The sequence below is a fragment of the Antechinus flavipes genome, chromosome 3, assembly GCF_016432865.1.
Source record: "Antechinus flavipes isolate AdamAnt ecotype Samford, QLD, Australia chromosome 3, AdamAnt_v2, whole genome shotgun sequence".
NCBI lineage: Eukaryota > Metazoa > Chordata > Mammalia > Dasyuromorphia > Dasyuridae > Antechinus > Antechinus flavipes.
In genome coordinates this window covers 406,163,623-406,186,474 of record NC_067400.1, presented here as the reverse complement: position 1 = coordinate 406,186,474, position 22,852 = coordinate 406,163,623, and the positions used below count along the sequence as shown (strand labels likewise).

Genomic DNA, 22,852 nt, shown 5'->3' with positions numbered 1-22,852 from the left:
AAAGCCTTCAACTTGGCACTTAACCTTAACCTAACTTTCTGGGTTTATTCACATTATTCCCCTTCAAGTACTTGCCATTCCATTCCAGCCAAAGTAGCTTACTTACTGTTCCCTGAAGTCAGCAGTCTACCTCCTGCCCCTAGGCATTTGTAGAGACTCTATGTTCCCATATTTCTGTACCCCAAAGAGGACACTCTTTCTTATATTCTGCCTCTTAGAATCCCTGACTTACTTTTCAGCTCATGGGCTATATCTTATGGGAAATTTTCCTTGATCCCTCAGTTATTAAATCTCCTTCCCTCTTCAAAAAATTATGTAAATACTTTTTTATACTTTTCTATTTGATGTTAAATTCATTATTTGAATGCAACCCATTTGAGATCCAGGGCTTTCTTTCTTTTTTTTTTTTTTTTCATTTTCTCTTTGATCTGTAGTGTTTAACATAAAACTGTGAACCTAATATGTTCTAAGTCAGATTTGTAACACTATTGTCAAAAATAAGGATCCTAATATTACTACCAGATTTTTTTGTTATTTGTAGGGATAGTCATATATCTTTTCTTTCTCTTATATTAGAGGTCTATATTTTGATGAGAAAGTATAATAATAAAATGTCAAGAAGCTCATGGTAGTCTTCAGAAAAGAAAAATGGAAAACAAAATCATTTAAATGAATTAGCTCTCACTCTACAATTCTTAAGGCTTGGATTGTTAAGGGCAGTCAAGAGCAATAAATTTATTTTTTATTCTTTATTCTTTAGTGGAAACCAGATTTATGTTACAATCCTCTGATAATACATAACCATTTATTACAAGAAATTATTAGTTTCATGATATAAATAGCATTTAGCATATTAATAACAAAGTACTACTTAAAAGTATTATATCACTAGATGGATAATATACAATTTGAAGGAAAAGTGATATATCAGTTTTGAAATGAGAGGGAAGAGTAACTGGTAGCCATCTATTTCATTATTATTTCATAAGTTAATAATATTAAGAATCATAATAATGTGTATATTGTTACTACTATGTGCACAGAAACGGTGTCAATGTTATACAACTATTATTTCTTATTATGATCCTCACAATCCTGAGAGGTAATTGCTGTTATTATCACCACTTTACAGATAAGGAAATTAAGGCAAAATAAGCTTAAGTGATATGCTCAGGTTCACAGAGTTAGTAAATGTTTGAGGCTGGATTTGCACTCAGATGTTCTTGATTCCAGACTTGGCATTTTATCTACTGCACTACCTAGCTTCCCTTATGTAAAGAGAACATTAGAATAGGACATACATATGCATCCAACAATACTGAAGTAGATCACATTATTAATAAAGACAAATGTCAATGTTAGGATTTTGGTGTATTTATACTGTAAAGACCCCTTTCAGCAGTCCCTAATCTAGGTACTGAGTCACATTTGCTTGAAGTTTAGATAATCATTTCCTAAAATTTCTAAATATTCCTTAAAAGACCCCAAAAGAGTGATGATTGGTTCCATGGAATCTTTTTTTTTTTATTTTCCTTGAAGAGCTTCTTTCTGGAGACAGTTCTAATTAGTGATTAAAATTGCCACAGTTTGACTCATACTGTGTAAATTAGTGTTTACTGATCATATTCAAAGTACATATACTTAGGTAAACAACAGAGGTTTTAAGTGGGGGTTTCTTTAAAACACTCTCCTGTACTACATTTAATACTCCTTTTTTAGAATAAGTTAGAAGATTATACACACACACACACACACACACACACACACACGCACATATGAAAGAATAATCCTTGGAATGGCTTGCTCTAAATTGGGCATTTTGAAATTTGTTTCTCAGTGCTATAACTATCTATAGATAAAACAACTTTACCTAAAGATTCTTAATCTAAAACAAATAAAAAATATAACATTCAATAGAAATTTTGAAAACTAAGAATTCATAGAAAAGTCTTACAGAATCAAGGAAAATAAAGGATAATTATTGCTATACTATTTGATCTTTTCTGATTAGAAAGCTCTAATTATCAGAAGTAAAGGAACCATAAAATACTCATTAGCAAGAACAATAAAAATAGAGTAAATGAATTAGAAATAAGATTCTTACCTATTCTATCTTGCCTATATCTCTTATTTTTTAAATCCCTTGAAATGGAAATTTATCTTTTGGGTTTGAGTTTCTTTTGGAGCATCTTTAGATGTTAAACAATTACTTTGTCCTTAATTTTTCTTTTTCTTGGGATCCATATATGGGTTTTTACAGAACACTTGAAAAGTCAATATAAATCTACTATTTCCAGAAGTGCCTGAGTAGGTTTGAGTTATACCGCCAAGCTAAAAAGTAAGACGTCAACATTTTAAATGGTGTTATAAAATTGGCTGTTGTAGTTTATGATTTACCCACCTGGAGAATTTTATTAAAATTAAAAGTAAAAGTAATGTTCTTTTTAAATGATAACATATCACTACAAATAAATAGCATTCAAATATTAAATTAGAAAGTAGAGAAATAAACTATGCAGCAATATATATCCCCACCTGCTTTTTCTCAATCCTGAGATACAGACAAAAAATATTATTTTTATTATTATTATTATTATAGCGTTCAGTAGCTATGGAGGGGACCTTGTATGAAAAGATAGTCACTCTCTTGATCAGAACACGATTGCTAAGATTAGATAGCCCTGGAACATGGAAAGGTCATTGATGAAGGTTGCACCATTATCCACAATCACTTAAGGGACAGGGAAAAAAACCACCCATTTGACTATGTGAAAAGAACTTTGCCAAAAATCTAGAGCCACAGAATTTCCCACTGGATATGAAGTCTTACCCTGTGATAGTTGATGACTAAGTATGAAATCCTGCCCACATGAGTTGATTTCAGGCATCCTAAAGATGCCAACTATGAAAAATCTTCAAGCAATTGACTTTCAATAACCTTCCCAAGAAGATAGCTTTCTCCTGGCTATAGCAAATTATTTTCATGCTTCCTGCTCAGTTTCTTCCCTGAGTTTGAGAAAGTCAGAAGGGGCTAATTGTGACTCATAGGCCTGACTCTAACCACCTTGAACTTGTATAGAAAAGAAACTGAGGGGTCAGAAGAGCCAAGAAGATTGTAAATTATGAGAGATATGTCTACTGTGGACTAGGAAGAGGAGCAGTGTAAAGTAAACGATGCTCTATTCTAGATCCAAAGAGAAATGAGTAAACTGATTCATTGTATATGCCAGGAAAGATTATGGATCACTATAACCAGACTAAAGACCGAAGGTATGATCCTTTATTTCCTCCTTTCTTTTCTTTCCCTCTGTTCTATTGTGAAGGTAGAGTTTCTTGAGTTGTTATGAACCTTATATTCCACCCAAGTCCTGGCGACATTCATTTTTGTTCTTCAGAGCATGAACTTTGACAGACTTCAAAAGTTTGCCTGCCCTTTAGTGTTTAAATTATTTTCCCCTCTTAAACTGACAAATGTAATAATGATACTGTCATATTGAGAGCCTATATATTGTACTGAAAACAGGTGATTGAGAAGGCCCTAGATGACATTTAAACCTGTCACATTTTACCAGAAAATAACGTCTGACTGGAGATTTATAGCTAAAAAAGAGAATTGTTGATTAAACTTACAATTTCATGGAACAGAAAGTACTCGAATTGTAATTTATTTAGGCAAATAAGTTGGCAACCATCCCCACCTCCCACGAAAAAGGGAATGACCCTAAGAGTGATTGTTACCTGTGTGCTTACTGATTAGATCTGGATGTAAGTGCTCTTGTTACTTGTGAGGCTGCTGACACAGTGTCTCTCAACTGTCTTATTGTTAATGAGTACTAAATCAAATATTTCCATTTAACTTACCATGAGTTTAGGTCTTTTTTTTCTCCAACTAGATTGTAAAGTCTTTGAAAGAGGACCCTATCTGGATTCCCAAAACTTGAGTGCTTTGGACACTCAGTATTTATTCATTTTTTAGAAATGTAATGTGTCACATGAAAATGGAAATAAACCTATTTACTAGTATGCCACATGCAGCATTTATTTATTAGATATTCAGAACATATTCTAAAGGAATTTCATATCTTGTTAATTCAAATACAAATAATCCCTATAAACATTATAATTATTTTCCAGAGTTATCAATGGACAACCATTGGACATCAACTATAAACTATGAAGACTGCACATACATAAACAGATGTTAAAGTTGTTAATCAAATAAAACTTGAAATCAAATCATACATGAATTGAAAAACTTTAGTCATAAAAGATAAGCTACTTATATAATGAATGTAATTAGTATTACTTTCATACAGCCAGACAAATCATTTCTGAAGTAAACTGGAAAAAAAGAGAAGCATAGGGAAGCAAAGAGAAAAGAAAAGTTTGCAGTCCCCTTCTCTTTCCTCTACCAAATGGATGATTCCAGAAGAATCAAACAATCAGTTTCCTTTCTAGAACCTGAGCTTTGCACCTCTAAAATTTGATCATAGAGAAGCAGACCACTCTACCTTAGGTCAGGCCAGACCCAGGACTTTAAAGTTAATTATATTCCAGCTACAAGGATAATATGGGGTGTGTTATGTAATATTCAATATAAAGCATAGAAATATGTAAGGAAACTTTTATTCCTTTCTAATTAAATGCTAAAAAAAATTTTAAAAAGCTAATTGAAGATATTCAAAGCAGAACAACCCTACATCTGGGTCACCAAGTGAAACTTAAACTACTCACAATCTTCAAGATTTATTGACTTTGGGGCAGCTAGGTGGCACAGTGGATAGAGCACCAGCCCTGAAGTCAGGAAGACCTGAGTTCAAATCTGGTCTTAGACACTTAACACTTCCTAGCTGTATGATCCTGGTCAAGTCACTTAACCCTAATTACCTCAGCAAATACACACACACACACACACACACACTTATTTATTTATTTATTTATTTATTATTTACTTTCAGGATCCTTCACCATAAGGCTCATCACTTTTTCATGAATTAAATACTCAAAGATTATGGGAAGTTCACAATCTGTCCAGTTTGCTTTGTCCTGAGTAATTTAAAAGAGAGGGGAGATTTCTATTTATACAGAATCATTTATTCATTCAACAAACATCTATTAAATAACTATTGGATGCAGATTATCTCCTTAGTTACTCAACTAGATGAAAAGATCCCTTTCCCAATGGAATCTAAAATACCATATACTCGAGTATAAACCGACCCGAATATAAGCCGAGGCTCCTAATTTTAACCCAAAAATCTGGGAAAATTTATTATATCAGTAGGTTTAGGTAGCACACCGGTGCCAGCAGAGGAGGAGAGCGGGTGCCGATATACATATATAGAGCGGTTGCCAGCATTAGTATACAGTCCGGTTACCAACTGTGATACTACAGGAACAGCCTCATCACTGTAGCAACGGCTGGCCCGTAGTATCACAGTCAGCACTCGCACTGTATACTACACAGCAGGGGGGCATTCAAAGGAATATTTACACATGTTTTATCTAGTGACTCGAGTATAAGCCGAGGAGGGGATTTTCTGCCCAAAAATTGGGCAGAAAAACTTGGCTTATACTCGAGTATATACAGTAGTCACATAATTCATAAAATGTCATATTCTTTGGAAGCCTTCCTTAGAATCCAAAAAAATATCATAGTTATAACATAACATAACATAGTCATGACATAACAATTTTACACCTGAGAACTTATAGGAATATATAAAATGAATTGAAACTATCTTCAAAATTAAATGACTGAAGACATAGTGATATGAGGAGGGTGCATGTGCTGGGGTTAAGAAACAAGAGTGTGATAAGCCATTATCCTGTTGATAAATGGTCAAAGGATATGAGCAGACAATTTCCAGTTGAAGAAATTAAGGCCATTTCTAGTTGTATGAAAAAAAAATTATCCAAATCGTTATTGATCAGAGAAATACAAATTAAAACAACTCTGAGGTACCACTTCATTCTCAGGTTGGCTAAGATGACAGGAAAAGATAAGGATATATGTTGGAGGGGATGTGGAAAAATTCAAACACTAATACATTGTTGGTGGAGTTGTGAACTGATCCAACCATTCTGGAAAACAATCTGGAACTATGTCCAAAGGCCATAAAATTATGCATATCCTTTGATCCAGCAGTGTCTCTACTGGGGCTGTAACCCAAAGAGATCATAAACAAGTAAAAGAACCCACATGTACAAAAATGTTTGTAGCAGCACTTTTCATAGTGGGAAGGAACTACAGGCTGACTAATGCCCTTCAGTTGGGGAGTAGCTGAATAAGTTATGAATGTAATAAGATATTATTGTTCTATTAGAAATGAGCAGGCTGATTTCAGAAAAGTCTGAAAAGACTAACATGAACTGATGCTAAGTGCATAGAACCAAGAGAACATTTTTCACAGCAACAACAAGATGATGAGGTGATCAACAGGGATAGACTTGGCTCTTTTCAAGACAATTCCAGAGAGAGAACAATGGAGACTGAATGTAGATCACAACATAATATTTTCATCTTTTTGTAGTTGTTGTTTGCTTGCTTTTTTTCTAATTTTTCCACTTTTTATCTGATTTTTCTTGAGCAGCATGATACATATGGAAATATATTTTGAAGAATTGTGCACATTTAACTTATACTGGATTACACAATGTCTAGAGAAGGGGGAATTCGGGAGCAAGGAAAAAAAATTTGAAACACAAAGTTTTACAAATGTGGATGTTGAGAACTATCTTTGCATTGCAAGTATTTTGAAAAATTAAAAAAACTGTTATTAAAAAAATAAATAGAGTATGAGGATGAAATTAAAGTATATCTTAATTAGAGACAATGCAGTGGCGTGATAGGTAAGAGTGTCAGGGCTGGTGTCAGGAAGACATGAGTTCAAATTTGACCTCAGATACTTACTAGCTATATGACTCTAAGCAAGTCATTTAATCTTGTTTTCCTCAATGTCCTCATCTATAAAATGAGCTGGAAAAGGAAAAGGAAAACCAGTAGTCTTTGCCAAAAAAATCCTAAATAGGGTTATAAAGAGCCAAATATAACTGAGTAATTTCAACAGCATATCTTAACCAAAAGGAAAGCAGCAGATTTACTGAAATATTCTGGTTCTGACACTTATTAGCTGTGTCATCTTGAAAAAATCCTTTAACTTCTCTAAGTCTCAGGTTTTTTTTTTCAATTATGAAATTAGGATAACAATACCTGCAGCATCTATCATCCAGAGTTGTGAGAATCAAGTATGATGACATGGAATGCACTGTAAACTTAAAATACTATGTAAATATCATTGTAATTATGATTATGATTTCCTGATCCTCCCCAATGTTAATATCTTCTCTCTTAAGACTACTTCCAATTCATCTGGTATGTATCTTATTTGTATATAGTTGTTCACATATTTTCTCTGCTTAGATTGTAAGCTCTGGTCTCTTTCTGTCTTTGTATCTATAAACACTTTATTAGCTTTATTGTTGTTATTGTTGTTGTCATACTGCTTTTCCAATAGATCTAGTATAAACAAAATTTTTAGACCCAAATTCAACTATCTCTACCTTCCATAAATCCCTTTCTATGTGACTGTGGTTACTTTATGAGAATCTTTCTATTCACTGAGTTAATACTCTGAAGTTTCCTCAAGTTCTCGTCTATGTTATTCTTTCTTTCAAATCAAACTCAATCTCCAAATCCTCTTAGCATCTTTCCTCCCTTCCACTGCTATTCCTAAATCTTTGAACTTATTTCTCTTTTGCTATGTTATACATAGTCCTTTCTGATATCCTAACTGCCTTTTTACCCTTTCTTCCTCTGATTCAAAAACTAATTCTTAAACTCAGTTAGGTGAACAATATTTATGAAGTCTCTATGCCTATATAACACTCAATCTCTGACTTCAAAGATTTTTTCTCTATCACCTCCCCCAAACCACTCCTCCATATATCCCAGCATGGGCAAGTCACAAGAATATATTCTGAAGATGGATGCCCTACATGATTTTCTCTTCCTTGGTGGACCCTCTATTAGGTTTGTGATCCATTTAAATATATGTGGTTCCAGTATGAGTGGTCAGTTATAGTCTCTCACCAACCAGAAGTGAACTTGGCAGTGAACTAAGGAAATTTTGTTATAGCACAAGTTGGAGACAGTTCATATACTGTTACCCTAGCAACAGGACATTGGAAAGGCCATGGTCAACATCCTGTTGTCCTGGCAACAGGTTACACAAGGGCATGGGAAGCCCTTGCTCTCTGCCTTCTGGACCTCTGTGCTTTCAACACATGAGAATGGTAATTCCTTCTTATTGTAAAAAAGCACCTTATACCTGAACTACTGTGCTTTCAGATGGGATCTGATTTTGTGAGAAAGTACAGGAAATGGGACAGATATAAGCAGTTTTGTGTCTTGGGATTTCTGTGACTGTCTGCATCAATGAGACTTCAAATATTTCTTCTACAGAGACCATAGTTGAAGTATCAATGTTTGTTTGTTTTTTTTTAACATATGGCCTTATATTTTTAGCTCCAATTCAAATATTAAAAATGTATTTCTTTGTTCCCTTAATTATCTGAGGCCCACATTTATTTTCTCCTAAAATTCTGAAAAAATCTTTCTTCCCTTATTAATTTTTTCCTCAGATTAAATACTGTAGTTCACTGATTATCTTCTTGAACCACCAAATTCTTTCATCTTTTGGCATCCCACCCTTACAAGTTCTCGACTTGCCTCTGCTAAGGCTTCTTTTTGTTGTCTCCTTAAATTTGATTTTCTGTAGCTTCAAATGGGGTATTTGGAGTTAATATTATGATGTCAGTTTTGTTGCTTGTATAACTGGATATGCATAACAAGGCAATTTTTCTGCTAGGACAACTTCAGCCCAGTAGGCCAAGTTAATATCCATGGAGACAGATGGCTGGAGTGAGACTGTTAGTGATAAGATGAAGATATCTAGAAACTAATAATGTATGTGTGGAATCACATGAAACATGAAGCACTGGTGAAAGTACAATTAGATCCAATCTTCCCCTGCTACAAAAGCTCATTTAAATATCTACAAAGGTAGTCTAAGGAAATTATTGTCCTATATGTCTTTACTTAAACATTATAAAATTCTGTTTAAGTTATATTTTAAAAGCTTAAAAAATTGAAAAAGAGACTAATCCCATTATAGTACTTTCAATCAAGAACAGTACTAGTGTACTAATTAAACATTGTTAGAAAGGAACCAGAAATAAAATTGCTTGCACTGATTTTAGCTGATAATTATGGATCTTGGATTGAGGAAGAAGACTATAATTTACTTAAGTTACTCAGTGACTTCACAGTAAGTTTTGCTTCTCTTCCAGTTTGCAAACAGAAAGAGAGCAAGCTACCAAAAACTGCAAAAACCAAGATATTTTAATTACTCATAAACTTATTTTATATTTGTATAGTGATTTAAGGTTTATCAATGTTAATCAAGTACCTACTATGAACCCAGGTTTCTGCTGAACCAAAGCATAGACCAAAAGATAAAAAGATCCTGTCCTTAAGAAGTTTGTATACTATCTGGGGAAAAAACATCAACACATATGAGTATATGCAAAATACATACAATGCAGAATTTAGGTCATTTCAGAAAATGGCTGGGGAAGGATAAGGAAAAACTTTATATTGGGATGGCATTGAAGCTGATCTTTTCAAGAAGACAGGCATTCTAAGAAACAGAGATGTTATCCCAACAAACTCTTTTTGATAAGTAGCAAGATATAGAAAGATTACAGGGCTAGAAGGTAGCTGAAACAGAATTTGAACTCAAGGCTTCCTTATTTTAACTTCATTTTTCTTTGCACTATAATCAAATATAGATCTTGCCTTTATAACATTAGAGTAAATGAAAATTCAGCAAAGGAAACTAAGAAGGAACAATCATATAGGAAGGAAGAGAATCAGGAATGAGTAGTTTCCCAGAAACTTAAAGAGAAGAAGCTTTCTAAGAGAAGAGAGTGATTGTCAATATCAAGGACTGCCAGAAGATCAAGAAGAATAAGTATTGAGAAAAGGCCACCAGATTTGGCTATTGAGAGATCATTGATTACTTTAGAGAGAACAGATTCAATAGGATGATGAGGCCAGCTAAATTGTGGAAGTTAAGAAGAGAATGAGAATAAATAAAACACTTTAATCATATCTCCTTTCATACTTAATTTTTGTAGGATAAAAATTCCCAACATTTTAATCCATCTTCCTGTGGCAATCATCTCAATTACATCCTTTCTTAGTTGTTTCTCTAGACTTTCTCCAGACTTTCATTCCCATCTTACAGTATGTAAGCTGAAATTAAAGAATTCTGGGTATATTAATTAAATTGTTTTCTATAAAAGTAAATTTATATTTTTCCTTTTGTTTTATAAAACTTACTAATGATAACATTTCATTGCTGGGAGAATCTAAATGACTGCATTTAATGAGTGAAATTGATTGTCAAGAAGCTATTCTCATTAAAAGGTTTCCTTAGTTCTCTAATTTTTGGCTGTCATCGTTAATAGCATCAATAATAATATCATATTTGAAAGCTAATATCTTTGACCTTTATGAATGAAGATTGGATGGTAGAAGAGCCTATCCCTCTCTATAAGAAGCTTCATTTAGTTCAAATGACCTCCAAATGGGTCACATTTGAGGGAGTAGCTTCTCAAATAGACTCTCTTGATTTAATACTGTTTCTCAAATGCAAAGTGCTCTGAAAAAAAATTGGATTTGAAGTCAGAGGATTTGTTTCTTCTGCTTATGACTTGGGCTATTTAGGTGATACAGTGGAAAGAGTAGTGAACTTGGAGTCAGGAAGACCCATCTGATTGAGTTTTATTAGTTTGCCTTAATTCCTCATCTGTAAAATGAGCTGGAGGAAGAAATTACAAATCACTTCAATGTCTTTGCGAAGAAAACCCCGAAATGGGGTCATTTAGAGTCAAACGTGACTGACAAAATGACTGAACAACAACCTTGCACAAGTACTGTTATAAGTAAAATAACAAATGTGATTGAGATGACCTCCAAGATCTCAACCAATACTAAAATCTATATTCCTAAATAGTAATGTAGAAAGCCTCTGATTCATAAATGATTCTGTCCTGACTGAGTTTCCAATAGAAGAACATGAGCTAAGACCTTTGGTCCTAAATTGATAGGTATCTAACAATCCATTTTGGCCAGAAGTAGATGGTTTTTAGAGATTGTATCTCAACCTTTCTTTCTCTTTCTTCCTCTCAGGTAACTATGAGAGAAATCACCTCCTATTTCTATCCTTCCCTTTCCCTCTCGGGTGACCTGAAAATCAAAGTCTTTTGTCACTTTTGTTCCTGACCCCCCCATTTGGCTATCAGTAGGATCACATATGATCTTTCTTAAATTGAGTAAGTGAAAGAAGCAAGGATATGGCATTATAGGCTTCCCCTCTTCCCCTCGGATTTATTTTGCTCACTAGTTAGAATTAGAAAGTCCATCTGACTTTGTTTTGAGTCAGAAAGACTCTACTGTGGCAAAAAAGGCACTGATCTCTAATAATTTATATGCACAAAATTATTAAATTCAATTTTACTATAAAGGAGTCATTTTTCATAATAATATCATTGTTACTAATTTTTACTCATCTATATGTTAATACATTATTATTATTTATTTAATTAAATATTCATCTTTGTAGACAACCACCTTTTACTTATGGTATGGGTTTAACTGTGCTATGACCAAAAAACTCAGAAGCACTGGTCCCCCACAAATTTGGAAGTGCATAAAACTTAACAACTGATAGAAATTAGGGGTATCTCTACAGATGAGTCTTCCTTAAATATGTTATCCTATACTTTTCTATCCTTAAACTTATATGCAGTGTGGTATAGTAGAAGTATTACAGAATTAGATGGAACTTTTGGTTCAAGTCCCATCTCTGACATTTAGGAGACGTGACACTTTATATCTCTGTATCTCAATTTCCTTATTTGTAAAATGTGGCTAGGTGGATTAGATAACTTCTCAATTCCCTTCCATCTGTGATCAAAGATGTTAAATGGTCTCTAAAAAGACTCCTCCCCATAAAAATTCTATGAAATTACCTATTTAGAAATCCAAACCATGACAAATATGTGGAAGCTACAAATCCAGTTTTCTTACAATTTAAACTCTGGGACAATCAGTATAGAATAATGAAATGATTTAAATTACTGACGTTGATAATATTATCCTATTTAACAAATGGATATAGATTGTAATCCATTCTTTTGCCTATAAAATAACATTTCATAAAAGTTAAGACATATTTTAAGTCTGTGTCAATGTACAAAAAAAAATAGTTTAGCTATTTCACCTACTGATTTTTTGACTGACTTTGTCAATCAGAATCAAATCAATGCTTTTTATATCAAGAGATTAAAAACCCCCATATAACACAATTCAAAGGGTCTAAATATAGTCTAAATATCATTTCCTTGCCTTTGTAACTAAACCACAGTTAATCATTATCATCACTATTCCCTAAGGGAATGGGCGAACTGAGTATGCAATGGTTAATCTGTCAGATTCAGATATAAAACACTACACAAAAAGTCCAAGTATTTAAGACCTGGAGGATCTTTGCTGGTCATGTGCTTCTCTATTCTTGTCTTATAAACCTGAAACCTAGTTTCTCATTAAATCCTTCTTCCTCATGTCCTCTTCATTGCTGCATTTGCCTTGGCAATCAGATGGAGAACTTTCTTAATGCTAACCTTGAACAAGCAACTAGAATCCAGCTTTGGCTTCCTGTGTTTCATTCCAGATTCTGAACACTATGTTTCTAACCACAGCCTTGTAACTTTGGTCCAATTGCTTAATAGTTTGGTTTGGGGAATTTTTGACCCAGAGATGAATTCCCAACCTCAATTAGCCCAATTATAGTGACTCAGTAAATGGACCTTAGTTTCTTTCCATCCTACATTCTGCAACTTTTTTAATGCCTAGAGGCACTGTTTCTCAGTAATTAAATTATTTCTAATTTCACACTGTTCTTTTCTGTAATAGAACTAACTTCAATTATATCATGGGTTATTACACAATTTCAGAGTATTCAGCACCCTCCCCCTTTTTATCTCCTCCATCCCTCCATTTTGTTCAGCTACTACTAATGATCCTGTCAAAAAGAAAGAAAAGCAACGAAAAAGAACAAAAACTGAACTTAAGAGCATAGCTTTAGAGTTAGAAGTGATCTTTGAAGTCATCTTGCTTAATTCCTTCATTTTAGAGACAAAGAAAGTGAAACCTAAAAAAGGTGAGGAACCTATACCTGACACCAAATACGGCATCAAATAAAGTACTCTTTCCACTGTACAGTATGTTTGATGGCCTTTCATGTACTGAGTTCTTTGTCTTCATATATCCTTTATCAACTTCCCTTGCAGGGTAACCCTCCCCTCCCCTTTTCAGCTTCTTTTTCTGTGCTGTTTTCTCCCATGGGAATGCAAGTTTCTTGAGAGCAAGGACTGTCTTTCTTTCTATTTGTATTTATATTCCCAGTCTTTAGTACAATGCTTAATACATAAGTGCTTAATAACTTTGAGCTGACTAACATACTCATTCATTCTTTTTCCTCTTCCATACCTATTTGGACCATCTGGACACAAAAGAAATGACCAAAAAAAATGCCCTTCTGTCTTTCTTCATGTAGAATAATCTTCACACTTTCTATTAGTTGTACTATTTGTGAAATAATTCTCACAAGTTCTTTTTCCATATTTAAAGCAAGTGTTAGAAAATTTAAAGTCTTACAAACCAGTGGCTCTCTTGAATCTCCTCTCAATTATTTAAAATCTGCACAATCAAATCTAAAAATTTATCCTGTTCCTGTAAGACCTGATGAGCTATTAGAATTTTTTTCTCTTTATTTTTCCTTTTATTTTCCAAATTATAGTTGCATCTTGTTTTCAGCACAACTCATCAAATTATTGCTTGATATGTTTGCATATTGTAAAATTAAGATCTAAAACAGTGCCATTTTTAGAAACCACACCTAAATTTTTGCTTGCCTTTTTTTTTCCCTGAGGCAGTTGGGGTTAAGTGACTTGCCCAGTGTGACACAGCCAGGAAGTGTTAAGTGTCTGAGGACACATTTGAACTCAGGTCCTCCTGACTTGAGGGCTGATGCACTATCTAATACACCAACTAGTTGCCTCTTTGTGTGCTTTCTTAAAAGTGGTTATTTTTTTTTAAGTACCACAGCTACAAACTAAAATGTGGATATTTTAGTATGCAAAAGTTAAGACAAAATCACTACATAGCATGTAAAAACTTTATAAATTATTAACTTGAATTTAGTAAACTTTATAGAGTCTCTAAAGAAGAAAGATTGGCAAAAGTTGACATTCTTTATTAAATATCAGCACAATTTGATCCCTAAAGAAATTTCAGAAGTAGGTTTGTTTGTTTTTTTTAAATGCTTAGTCATCTTGGCACAATAAGCTAAATACTACATTTTTCTTTCAAAGATGATTTTTATTTCTGAATGTATCTCTTCTACATCTTTCTACATCCAGAGTGTCATCTCTTATAACAAAAATAAAAGAGGGAAAAAATGCAATTCAGCAAAACTGGCCAATAAATCTACTTAGTTTGATGGTATATACAATGCTCCAGTTCTATGGTTCCCCACTTCTTCAAAGGAGGGTAGGAAGGAAGGGGACCTTAAGAAACATATTCTACTCAGCATAAATGATTTCCAATTCAGAGCCAAACACCAAACCCTATTTCTATGGTGAAACTGACAAAGAAGATGAAACATTTTTTAAAAATGAGGGATAAAAGGACTTGAGTGAGACCAAAAATACCAAAAATTGGGGAATAGAGTGAATGAACTGAATATAATCAAAAGTAGAAGTTTATATATAAATGGAATGGCAGTGTGAGTTAAAGAGACTAAATTCATTCTCAAAAGGGACCACCAGAGGATTATTTATAAAACTATAATATGCATTTTCTCATATACCTACTTATTATTTTTAAACTCTTGCCCCTATAAGCACACACATGTATTTTTTATTTCTTATCTCATTTTTCTACTTTATACTTTAGATTTGCGAAACCTTGAACTCATTGATTTTTATTTCAAGAAGCTTTATAATTGGATACATTTTTAAAAGTCAGATAAAATGTACAGCATCTCAGCAGGGAAGGGCTTCTGAGTGTGGGATCACACATAGTATTAAAAGTCATGCTCTGTCTTTTCTTAATTGTGTGGTCTTGAATCTGATTCTCTGATTTTGAAAAGTAATTCTCAATTTTCTTATCTATAAAATAGGTATAATAATACTTTAAAAGTGTGATATGAAGATCAAATGAAGTAATGGTATAAAGTGTTCCAAAGAATCATAAAAAACACAGAATTCATGTAGTGCAGACCCTGCATTTTATTTACAAGAAATCTGACTGGAAAAAATAAAACAATTTTATCCAAGGTAACACAACTAGTAAGTAGCAGAAACAGAATTCACAACCACACATTCTAAATTCAGAATCACTCTCCCCCTGCTTCTTTAATCCCTGCTTCTTTAAGTCCTACTTAAATATGCATTTATTTTCAATAAGGAAAACCATCCATTGAGGATCATGACTCTTCATTTTGGCCAAAAGAAAAAAAAAGATAATAATGGTTATTACTTACTCTCATTTTCCATTTTTTTAAAAAAGTGCTCCAAAGGTTTAAAAAATGTGCACATAGCTCAAAGTCTCTAATAAGTTTCATTAAAAGATAATTCTAAAGTTAAGATCCTTTCTACAAGTTGTGTTCATGGTCCTAAGATAAGAGTTCACTTCAATTTGCCAAATCAAAGGAACTTCAAAATGATGCTTCTTGATCAGGAATAAGGGAATCTAGGTACAATGCTAAGTGCTTTGCAAATATTATCTCATTTGATCTTTCTTTATAATTTTGGCAAGTAGGTGCTTTATTATCGCCATTTTATATATGAAGAAACTGAAGCAGACAGAAATTAAGTGACTTTTAATTTAGTAAGTATCTGTATTGCAATCTGAATTTAGGTGTTCCAGACTCCAGGCAGAACTCTACTATCCCACCTAGGTGCCTCTAGGCAGGATTACTTAGGGAAAGATTGATAAAAATTGATCACTCTAAAAATTTGGATAGCTTTAAGAAATAGCTTTTCAAAATTCTAATGGATTCTTTTTGAAGTGATGAATTCCTTTTCCCTACCTTAGCCCCCCACCCCCTAATATTGATGATTTTTTAACATAATACTAAAAAACCATTTGTTAACTTCTACATAGTATTATAGCAGGAAGAGTTTTATAATTATGATTTAAACTGGATGGCCAATTCTGAAATTCTGTCAATAAAGGATTTGTTATTCAGTTCCTTTCAGTGCTGTCCCCGTTTTCATGACCCCATGTGGGATTTTCTTGGCAAAACACTGGAGTAGTTTGTCATCTTCTTCTCCAGCTCTTTTTACTGAGGAGGAAACTGAGGCAAACAGGGTTAAGTGACTTGCTCGGGATCACACAGCAAAAAAATGTCTGAGGCTGGATTGGAACTCAGGAAGATGAATCCAGGTCTGATACCTTGCTGCCCAATCAGTATAGATTAACCTAAATAAATTGTTATGTTTATGAAATGACATGAAAAGGGAGAGAAAAGTTTACTAAGAGGCAACTAAGAAACTCAGCAGATAGAGTGCTAGGCTTGGCATCAGGAAGATCTGACCAGTCTCAAACATATTAACTTTACTTGCCTCAGTTTTCTCAATTATAAAGTAAGAATGATAAAACACCTACCTCCTTAAGGTGGTTGTGAGGATCAAATGAGGCAATAATTATAAAAATGTTTAGCACAGTACCTAACATATAATTAGTGCTACTTAAATGTTAGCTGTTATTATCAGCTTATATTATTTTCCAGGGAAATATTTAAAAGGTCATTATGCTTTTCATGTTGTCTTTACATGTTTCATATAAGGTAAGGAAAGCAATGCAAAACTTTTTGAAAGACTTTAGTCAGATATAAAATGTTAATTTCTAATGCTTATATCAGAAGTGGCAAGAAGAAGCATTGGCAATTTTGAGAAGCTCAAATTATGTTTCAGACAACATGACATTTTAAACAGGCAGGATGATTTTGTTAATAGAGAAAGACTTCCTATTATATCATAACTTATTAACACCAACTGCACAAGGACCATAATTAACCAATTTAGTTGTCATTAGCCATGTTGAATTTTAGACTCATAGCCTCTATTTTGATAGTTCTAAATTGTAATTGTTTAAAAAGCCCTAAGTCAAAGTATAGGTTAAAGGAAGTACACAGTTTCAAAAGCCTTTTCAACATGTCAGCACAAATAGTCAATTCAGTTAATTTAACCAAATAAGTCAGTTATTTGAGTGGAGGAGGGGAGTGAAAAACAGTGATGCTAGTTGCTTGACTGAATTGCCTTCACATTTTATTGAAATGACTACATTTACCAAAATGAATGACTACTTTAGTATCATGTAAGGACATGAAAGAATATTGAACTGATTCTAGACCCATTATTCCAATAATTTGATGTGCAACCTTGGACAAATTGATTCAACTCTCTGGAGCTCAGTTTTCTTATCTAAGAAATGAGCAAAATGGATTAGATGACCTCTAATGTTCATATCATCTATAACATTCTATGATTCCTTTAAAAAATGAATCTTTATCATGTATTTTTCACTTCCAGTTTACCTTAAGACATTTTCAATAGTAATGCTAGTCACTGTCAAATAATTCCTTAGCATTTCAGACAAAATAATCAGTCACTTGTATACATTAGAATTAATGTAAAGATACAAGTGATTTGGGATTTTTATTAACAAATTATTTATTAGTTTTCAAGATATAAATAAAAATAAAGAACAATAGCTATTGAATCTTTCCCAACTCCTAATCCCTAATAGTCATTAGTATTATAACAACCTGAATAATGAATAAAGACATGGGCAGGTAACTTTGCATTTTACAGTTACTAAACATTTTTTTACTATGACTATCATGATTTATATTTTTTTAAGATAGTTTTTCTTAGACCTGTCCAATGATCAAGGAAGAGTAAGGATGAGCTAGAAAAGTGACATAAAATTTTGTTGAAGTAGAAAGAGTACAAACAAGGTCAAAACATGTATTTAAATTTCCTACTTTAAAATGCCACAAAGCAAATAGGATGCTTCTGGACTTTTGCTAAGTGATAGTGCTTGTTTCACTATGTAAATTAATTCATTGTAACTATTATCTACACTTAAAAGATAATTTTTTAAAAAAATTTCTTCTCCTTAAACACCAAGACTTCCATTCCCTTCAATTTCATTTTATAACATTTTTATTAGTATCTTAGCAGCAGCTAACCATTCTCTGATTCAATAATCTGAGAAAACTATGGCTAGCTTTTCCTATCATTCCTTTTTGAATAAATATTGTTTATACTATTAGAGCATTTTCTTGAAATAGAAAGTTTCAGAGTTGCTTGTGAAAAAAAAAGCTTCTAGCCTAATATCCATGATTTTCTTTCTTTTGAACCAAACCTACAATATCATTGGTTACATATCTCCCAGTGAGGACTTGCTCTACTAATTCATATCAGCACCTTCTCTACAAGAGCAAAATCTTATATTCACTTCAAAGCAATATGTAAAGAGATGATCAATATTTGATAATCAATATCAATACTTCTATCAATATTATATGTCCAAAGAAGATACATGTGGAAGATGTGTCATTCAATGTAGTAATTAAGTGAATTTTCTGGGAGTTATCTATTAATAAATGAAAGCTTCAGATGCAATAAGATTTGCATCTTTTTAACATATTGGTTGCTAATATTGAAACACTCATCTTTAAATATTTTTTAAATATTGTAAAGGTAAAATACATCTTCTAAATAATGTATAGAACTATCTGATATTTTCCATTTCAGTGAAGAACTTGCTATCTTCTAGGAAACTTTGCCACTTTAAAAAAAAAAATGCATTGAGTCACAGATGGAGAAACAAAGTGGTTTTATTGACAGAGAGAGCCACAAAGCCAGGAAGATCTGGTTTCAAGTCCCCTTCTCTTCTTGCCCCACCCCATATACACACTGGTAACTGATAACTGGCCTTGTGACCCTGGGCAAGCTATTTAAACAGTCAGTGCTCTTCTAGGCAACTCTCTAAGATATTAGGTTGCAGAGAAGATACTGACCTGTATCAGTAGAAGGAATTTTCTTCCCCAGATGTTCTCTATCCCATTGAAAACATAAATCCAATCTTCTTCCCAAGTCACAGATATTGCTAAATAAGAGTCAGTTCACAAATTTGTCCTTTTCTTGGAAGAAAATATTTCTTTAAAAGCAAAAAAACACAGTATCTTGGATGTGACTACTAAAAACGTCTCCATTCTAAAAGATAATAGGATTTCTTAAGTATGAATTTATGAGAAAGCAAACATGTTCTTTGTGTAGAGAGAAAGTATGCAGATCTGTTACATGACCTTTAAATCCTGATGTTTCAAATCTCTATCCAAATGCTAATCTCTAACTCTTAAATCATTGTGTAGCTAAAAGGATGCTTGCGAACATGGTGTGCTAATCTAAGAAATAATAGCCAAAGACCCTGACAGGCGAAATGCAAAAATATGTGTGTGTGTGTGTGTGTGTGTGTGTGTGTGTGTGTGTGTGTGTGTGTTTTAACCAAACCAACTAATTAAGTTTGATTCAGGCATTTAAATGATCTATTCTGGGAAAAGAGCTCCAAAGTCAGGTTTTAAGTGCTATTTGAATGGACTTACACATTGGGAGGAATGCAGACTCTCTCTGAGCAGAAATGGTACCTTGGATAATTTAAAACGGAAACTCTCTAGCAAGTCCATCATGTTGCTGGAATACTTACCATTGAAACACCTGTTTCACAGGAACAGTTTAAAGACTAATTAAAATTGTGATAAGGTCAACAATTATTCATTATTAATTTCATCTTGCATGTAGAATCCACTAATTCATAAGGACTAACTACAGTTAAATTTCTGACATAACAAAATTTTATATTCACCTCAAAGTAATATGTAAAGAGCTGAGCTATAGCTCCCTTACCTATCTCGACATGCTATGTCTAAAGAAGGCACATGTGTAACAGGTATCATGCAATGTAGCAGTTAAATAAATTTTCTGGGAGTTAGCTATAAGTAAATGAAAATGAAAGCAGCAGGTGCAATAACATTTGCATTTTTCTAAGAAGTTGGTGGCTAATACAGAAACATCCATATTAAAAAAAATCATTAAAAGACTGTTCTTCAATGAAAACATTATCCCTGGGAGATAAATAATAAAAATGTCTCTCAAATAACTCTTAGATACTGATGTCATCTTAATATTCAGTACATCTTCCCCACCACATCTCAAAGAAAAACAACCCAGAAGCAGTCTACTTACATTCCCTTCAGCTGTTGCCACATTTTTTCAGTCTGTTCTCCTATAAGGTATTTAAAAGAAGTGTTTTCCAGCTCCTCGATTTCCGTAGCAGTAGACCCCATGATAACTGTCCTATGGCAATACAGTTATAGTCAGATTCAGCAGCAAGTAAAAGCATCCCTTAGTCCACTACCAAGCCTAAAAGATCCACGCACATTATATGCTAGCATTGCTCATCTATCCAAGCCTATCAGATTTACAAAGCTGAGAAAAGCTCCTGTTAGAATTGCCATTCACTTTAAGGGACAGATCCTCTGCTTTTGTCCCCTCACAAGCAGACAGCAGTATAAACAGCTCCTCTGACTTCACAAGTAAAATGCATACATGTGAGCCAGTTACTGTTCTACTGACTGCCTGGATGCCCAGGATTTTCCCAAATGCATTTTACTTGTTATTAGGACATGCATGGAAGCACAGAAGCATTCCTACAGTTTACTCAAATTTATGATCATGCAGAGAAAATGTGAATGGCTCAGTACTCTGAAAAGCTGGAGCTGTCTCTAAACTGAAGGAGCAGGATGCAAAAAGAAAACAGATGGTAGGAACCAATATCAGCAGCACCACCCTGAGAAAAAAGTACCTACTTAAATGCCAAGGCTTTTGTCTTTTAATTGATCTATAGCAAACCCTTAAAAATATGTCATGTTTTCCCCAACTGGCAAATAAGCATTCATGTCAGGAGGTTGAAAGCAATGTATAAATCCCTGCAGAAAAGAGACCATAGAGCTCCACAGGTTGTTACCGAAAGAATATGTACATCAACTGATGCTGTAATTCTGACTATTCACCTTCTCCTAGCAACTCCACACAGTAGGTAACTGCCAATTGAACCAGTGGAAAATACAGCAGCTGTAGCACAGCCTGCTCTCTGAATCCTTTGGGATTAAAAAAGAAGAAAGGAGTATGTAATGTGTGTGAGAGTTGGGAGGAGGGAAGGGGGGAGCAGTGAGGAAGAGAAAAAGGAGAAGACAGGAGCAGAGAAAGAGAGGCAAAGACAGAAAATGAGAAAGAAAAGAAAGATGAAAAGCTAAGAAAGGAAAGAGAAAAAGATACATAGAAGACAGAAGAAGAGAGGACAGAGAATGAATTAAAGGGGAGTCAAAGGACAGAGAACAAAGGAGAGATGAGAAAAGGAAAGACAAATAAAAAGAGAAATACAGAGAAATAGGGGTAGAGAATGTATTGCTGTAATGTGCATATTTTAAAAAAGAAATATGAAAGAAAGTAGCTGTGGAATGAAGGTATATGCCAACTTTCCAAGCTCATGGAAAGCTTTCTTTCAGAGACAAACCTGAACTACTAGATGTACAAGAGACAGACAAATTTGCACATTACTGAAGACAAACTTAGAAAATAGTCTCATTGGTTAGATTGCTAGGGTATTTGTTTTATTCTTATTTCCAAAGACCACATGCCCATCATTCATCTCTAAGTGCCAGTGGCACTTAGATCTAATGACATTTGCCACAATATAGACATTTAGAACATTTTTGAAAATATGTGTAGAAATGGTTGGCAAGAAAAATGATATGATGAAGTAACTTTCAGCATAATTACAGAGACAGCTAGATAGTATAATGAATAGTATGGTCAACTGGGAGTTAGGGTAATGTTCAAATTCTGCCTTAGATACTTATTAGTTATGTCCTTTAGGTAACCTGTAATTTTGATTCTTCTAAGATTGTAATAGTTTATGATAAATAGACATACTATAGAGTGAAGATTATTTTTTCTAGACTAGGATTTCATTGGTATGGGAAATTTTTAATAAAAAAAATTCATCTTTGACTCAGTTAACTCATCTGTCAAATAAGGATACTAATAATAAATAAGGATAATGATACCAATTACCTATAATAATAATAAATAAGGATAATGATATCAATTACCTAATGGGGTCATTGTAATAAGCAATTAAATACTGTGTCAAGTGCTTTACAAACCTTGAAGTTATTAAATATATTTATGTATATGTATGTATTTGTTTTCTATTATTGTTATTGTAGACTAGAGAATTTAGAATCAAGTTGTAGGCTCAGAATATCATTCTCAAAGGGAAGCATCTGTCAAATTGATTCTAATGTCTGGTTAGCAAACAACAGGGGACTGCCAGATCTTTGCTCAAAATTTGGATGAAGGAGCAGTAAGGATGCCTTAAGAAACAGATGGCAAATGCTGCATCAGCAGCATTACCCTAAACCATAAAAACCTTTGCCAGAGTTACCAAACATAGCAGAATTTTTTTTCTTTGGTCAAAAAACTAGCCAGTCTAGGTACTTAATGTCTTAATCTGCATGGATTTACTTTCAAAAATTCTTGACAAAAAAGATAGCCTTAAAAACAAGCTCTGGAACCATGAAATCCC

The 22,852-nt window shown here is 33.5% G+C and overlaps 1 protein-coding gene across 5 annotated transcripts in view; it reads right to left on the bottom strand.

Moving 5' to 3' along the window:
* The window catches only part of PDE1A (phosphodiesterase 1A), a 476,490-nt gene extending 455,618 nt beyond the window's left edge, over positions 1-20,872 (bottom strand). Inside the window, exon 1 of one of the 5 annotated variants that reach the window (XM_051986090.1) lies at positions 20,449-20,872. In XM_051986090.1, coding sequence (XP_051842050.1) covers positions 20,449-20,549 — 101 coding nt within the window. In that variant the 5' untranslated portion in view covers positions 20,550-20,872. The remainder of the gene's footprint in view (positions 1-20,448) is intronic. The other 4 variants (XM_051986089.1, XM_051986088.1, XM_051986084.1 and 1 more) reach the window with 4 other exon arrangements.
* Positions 20,873-22,852: the final 1,980 nt, after the last annotated feature.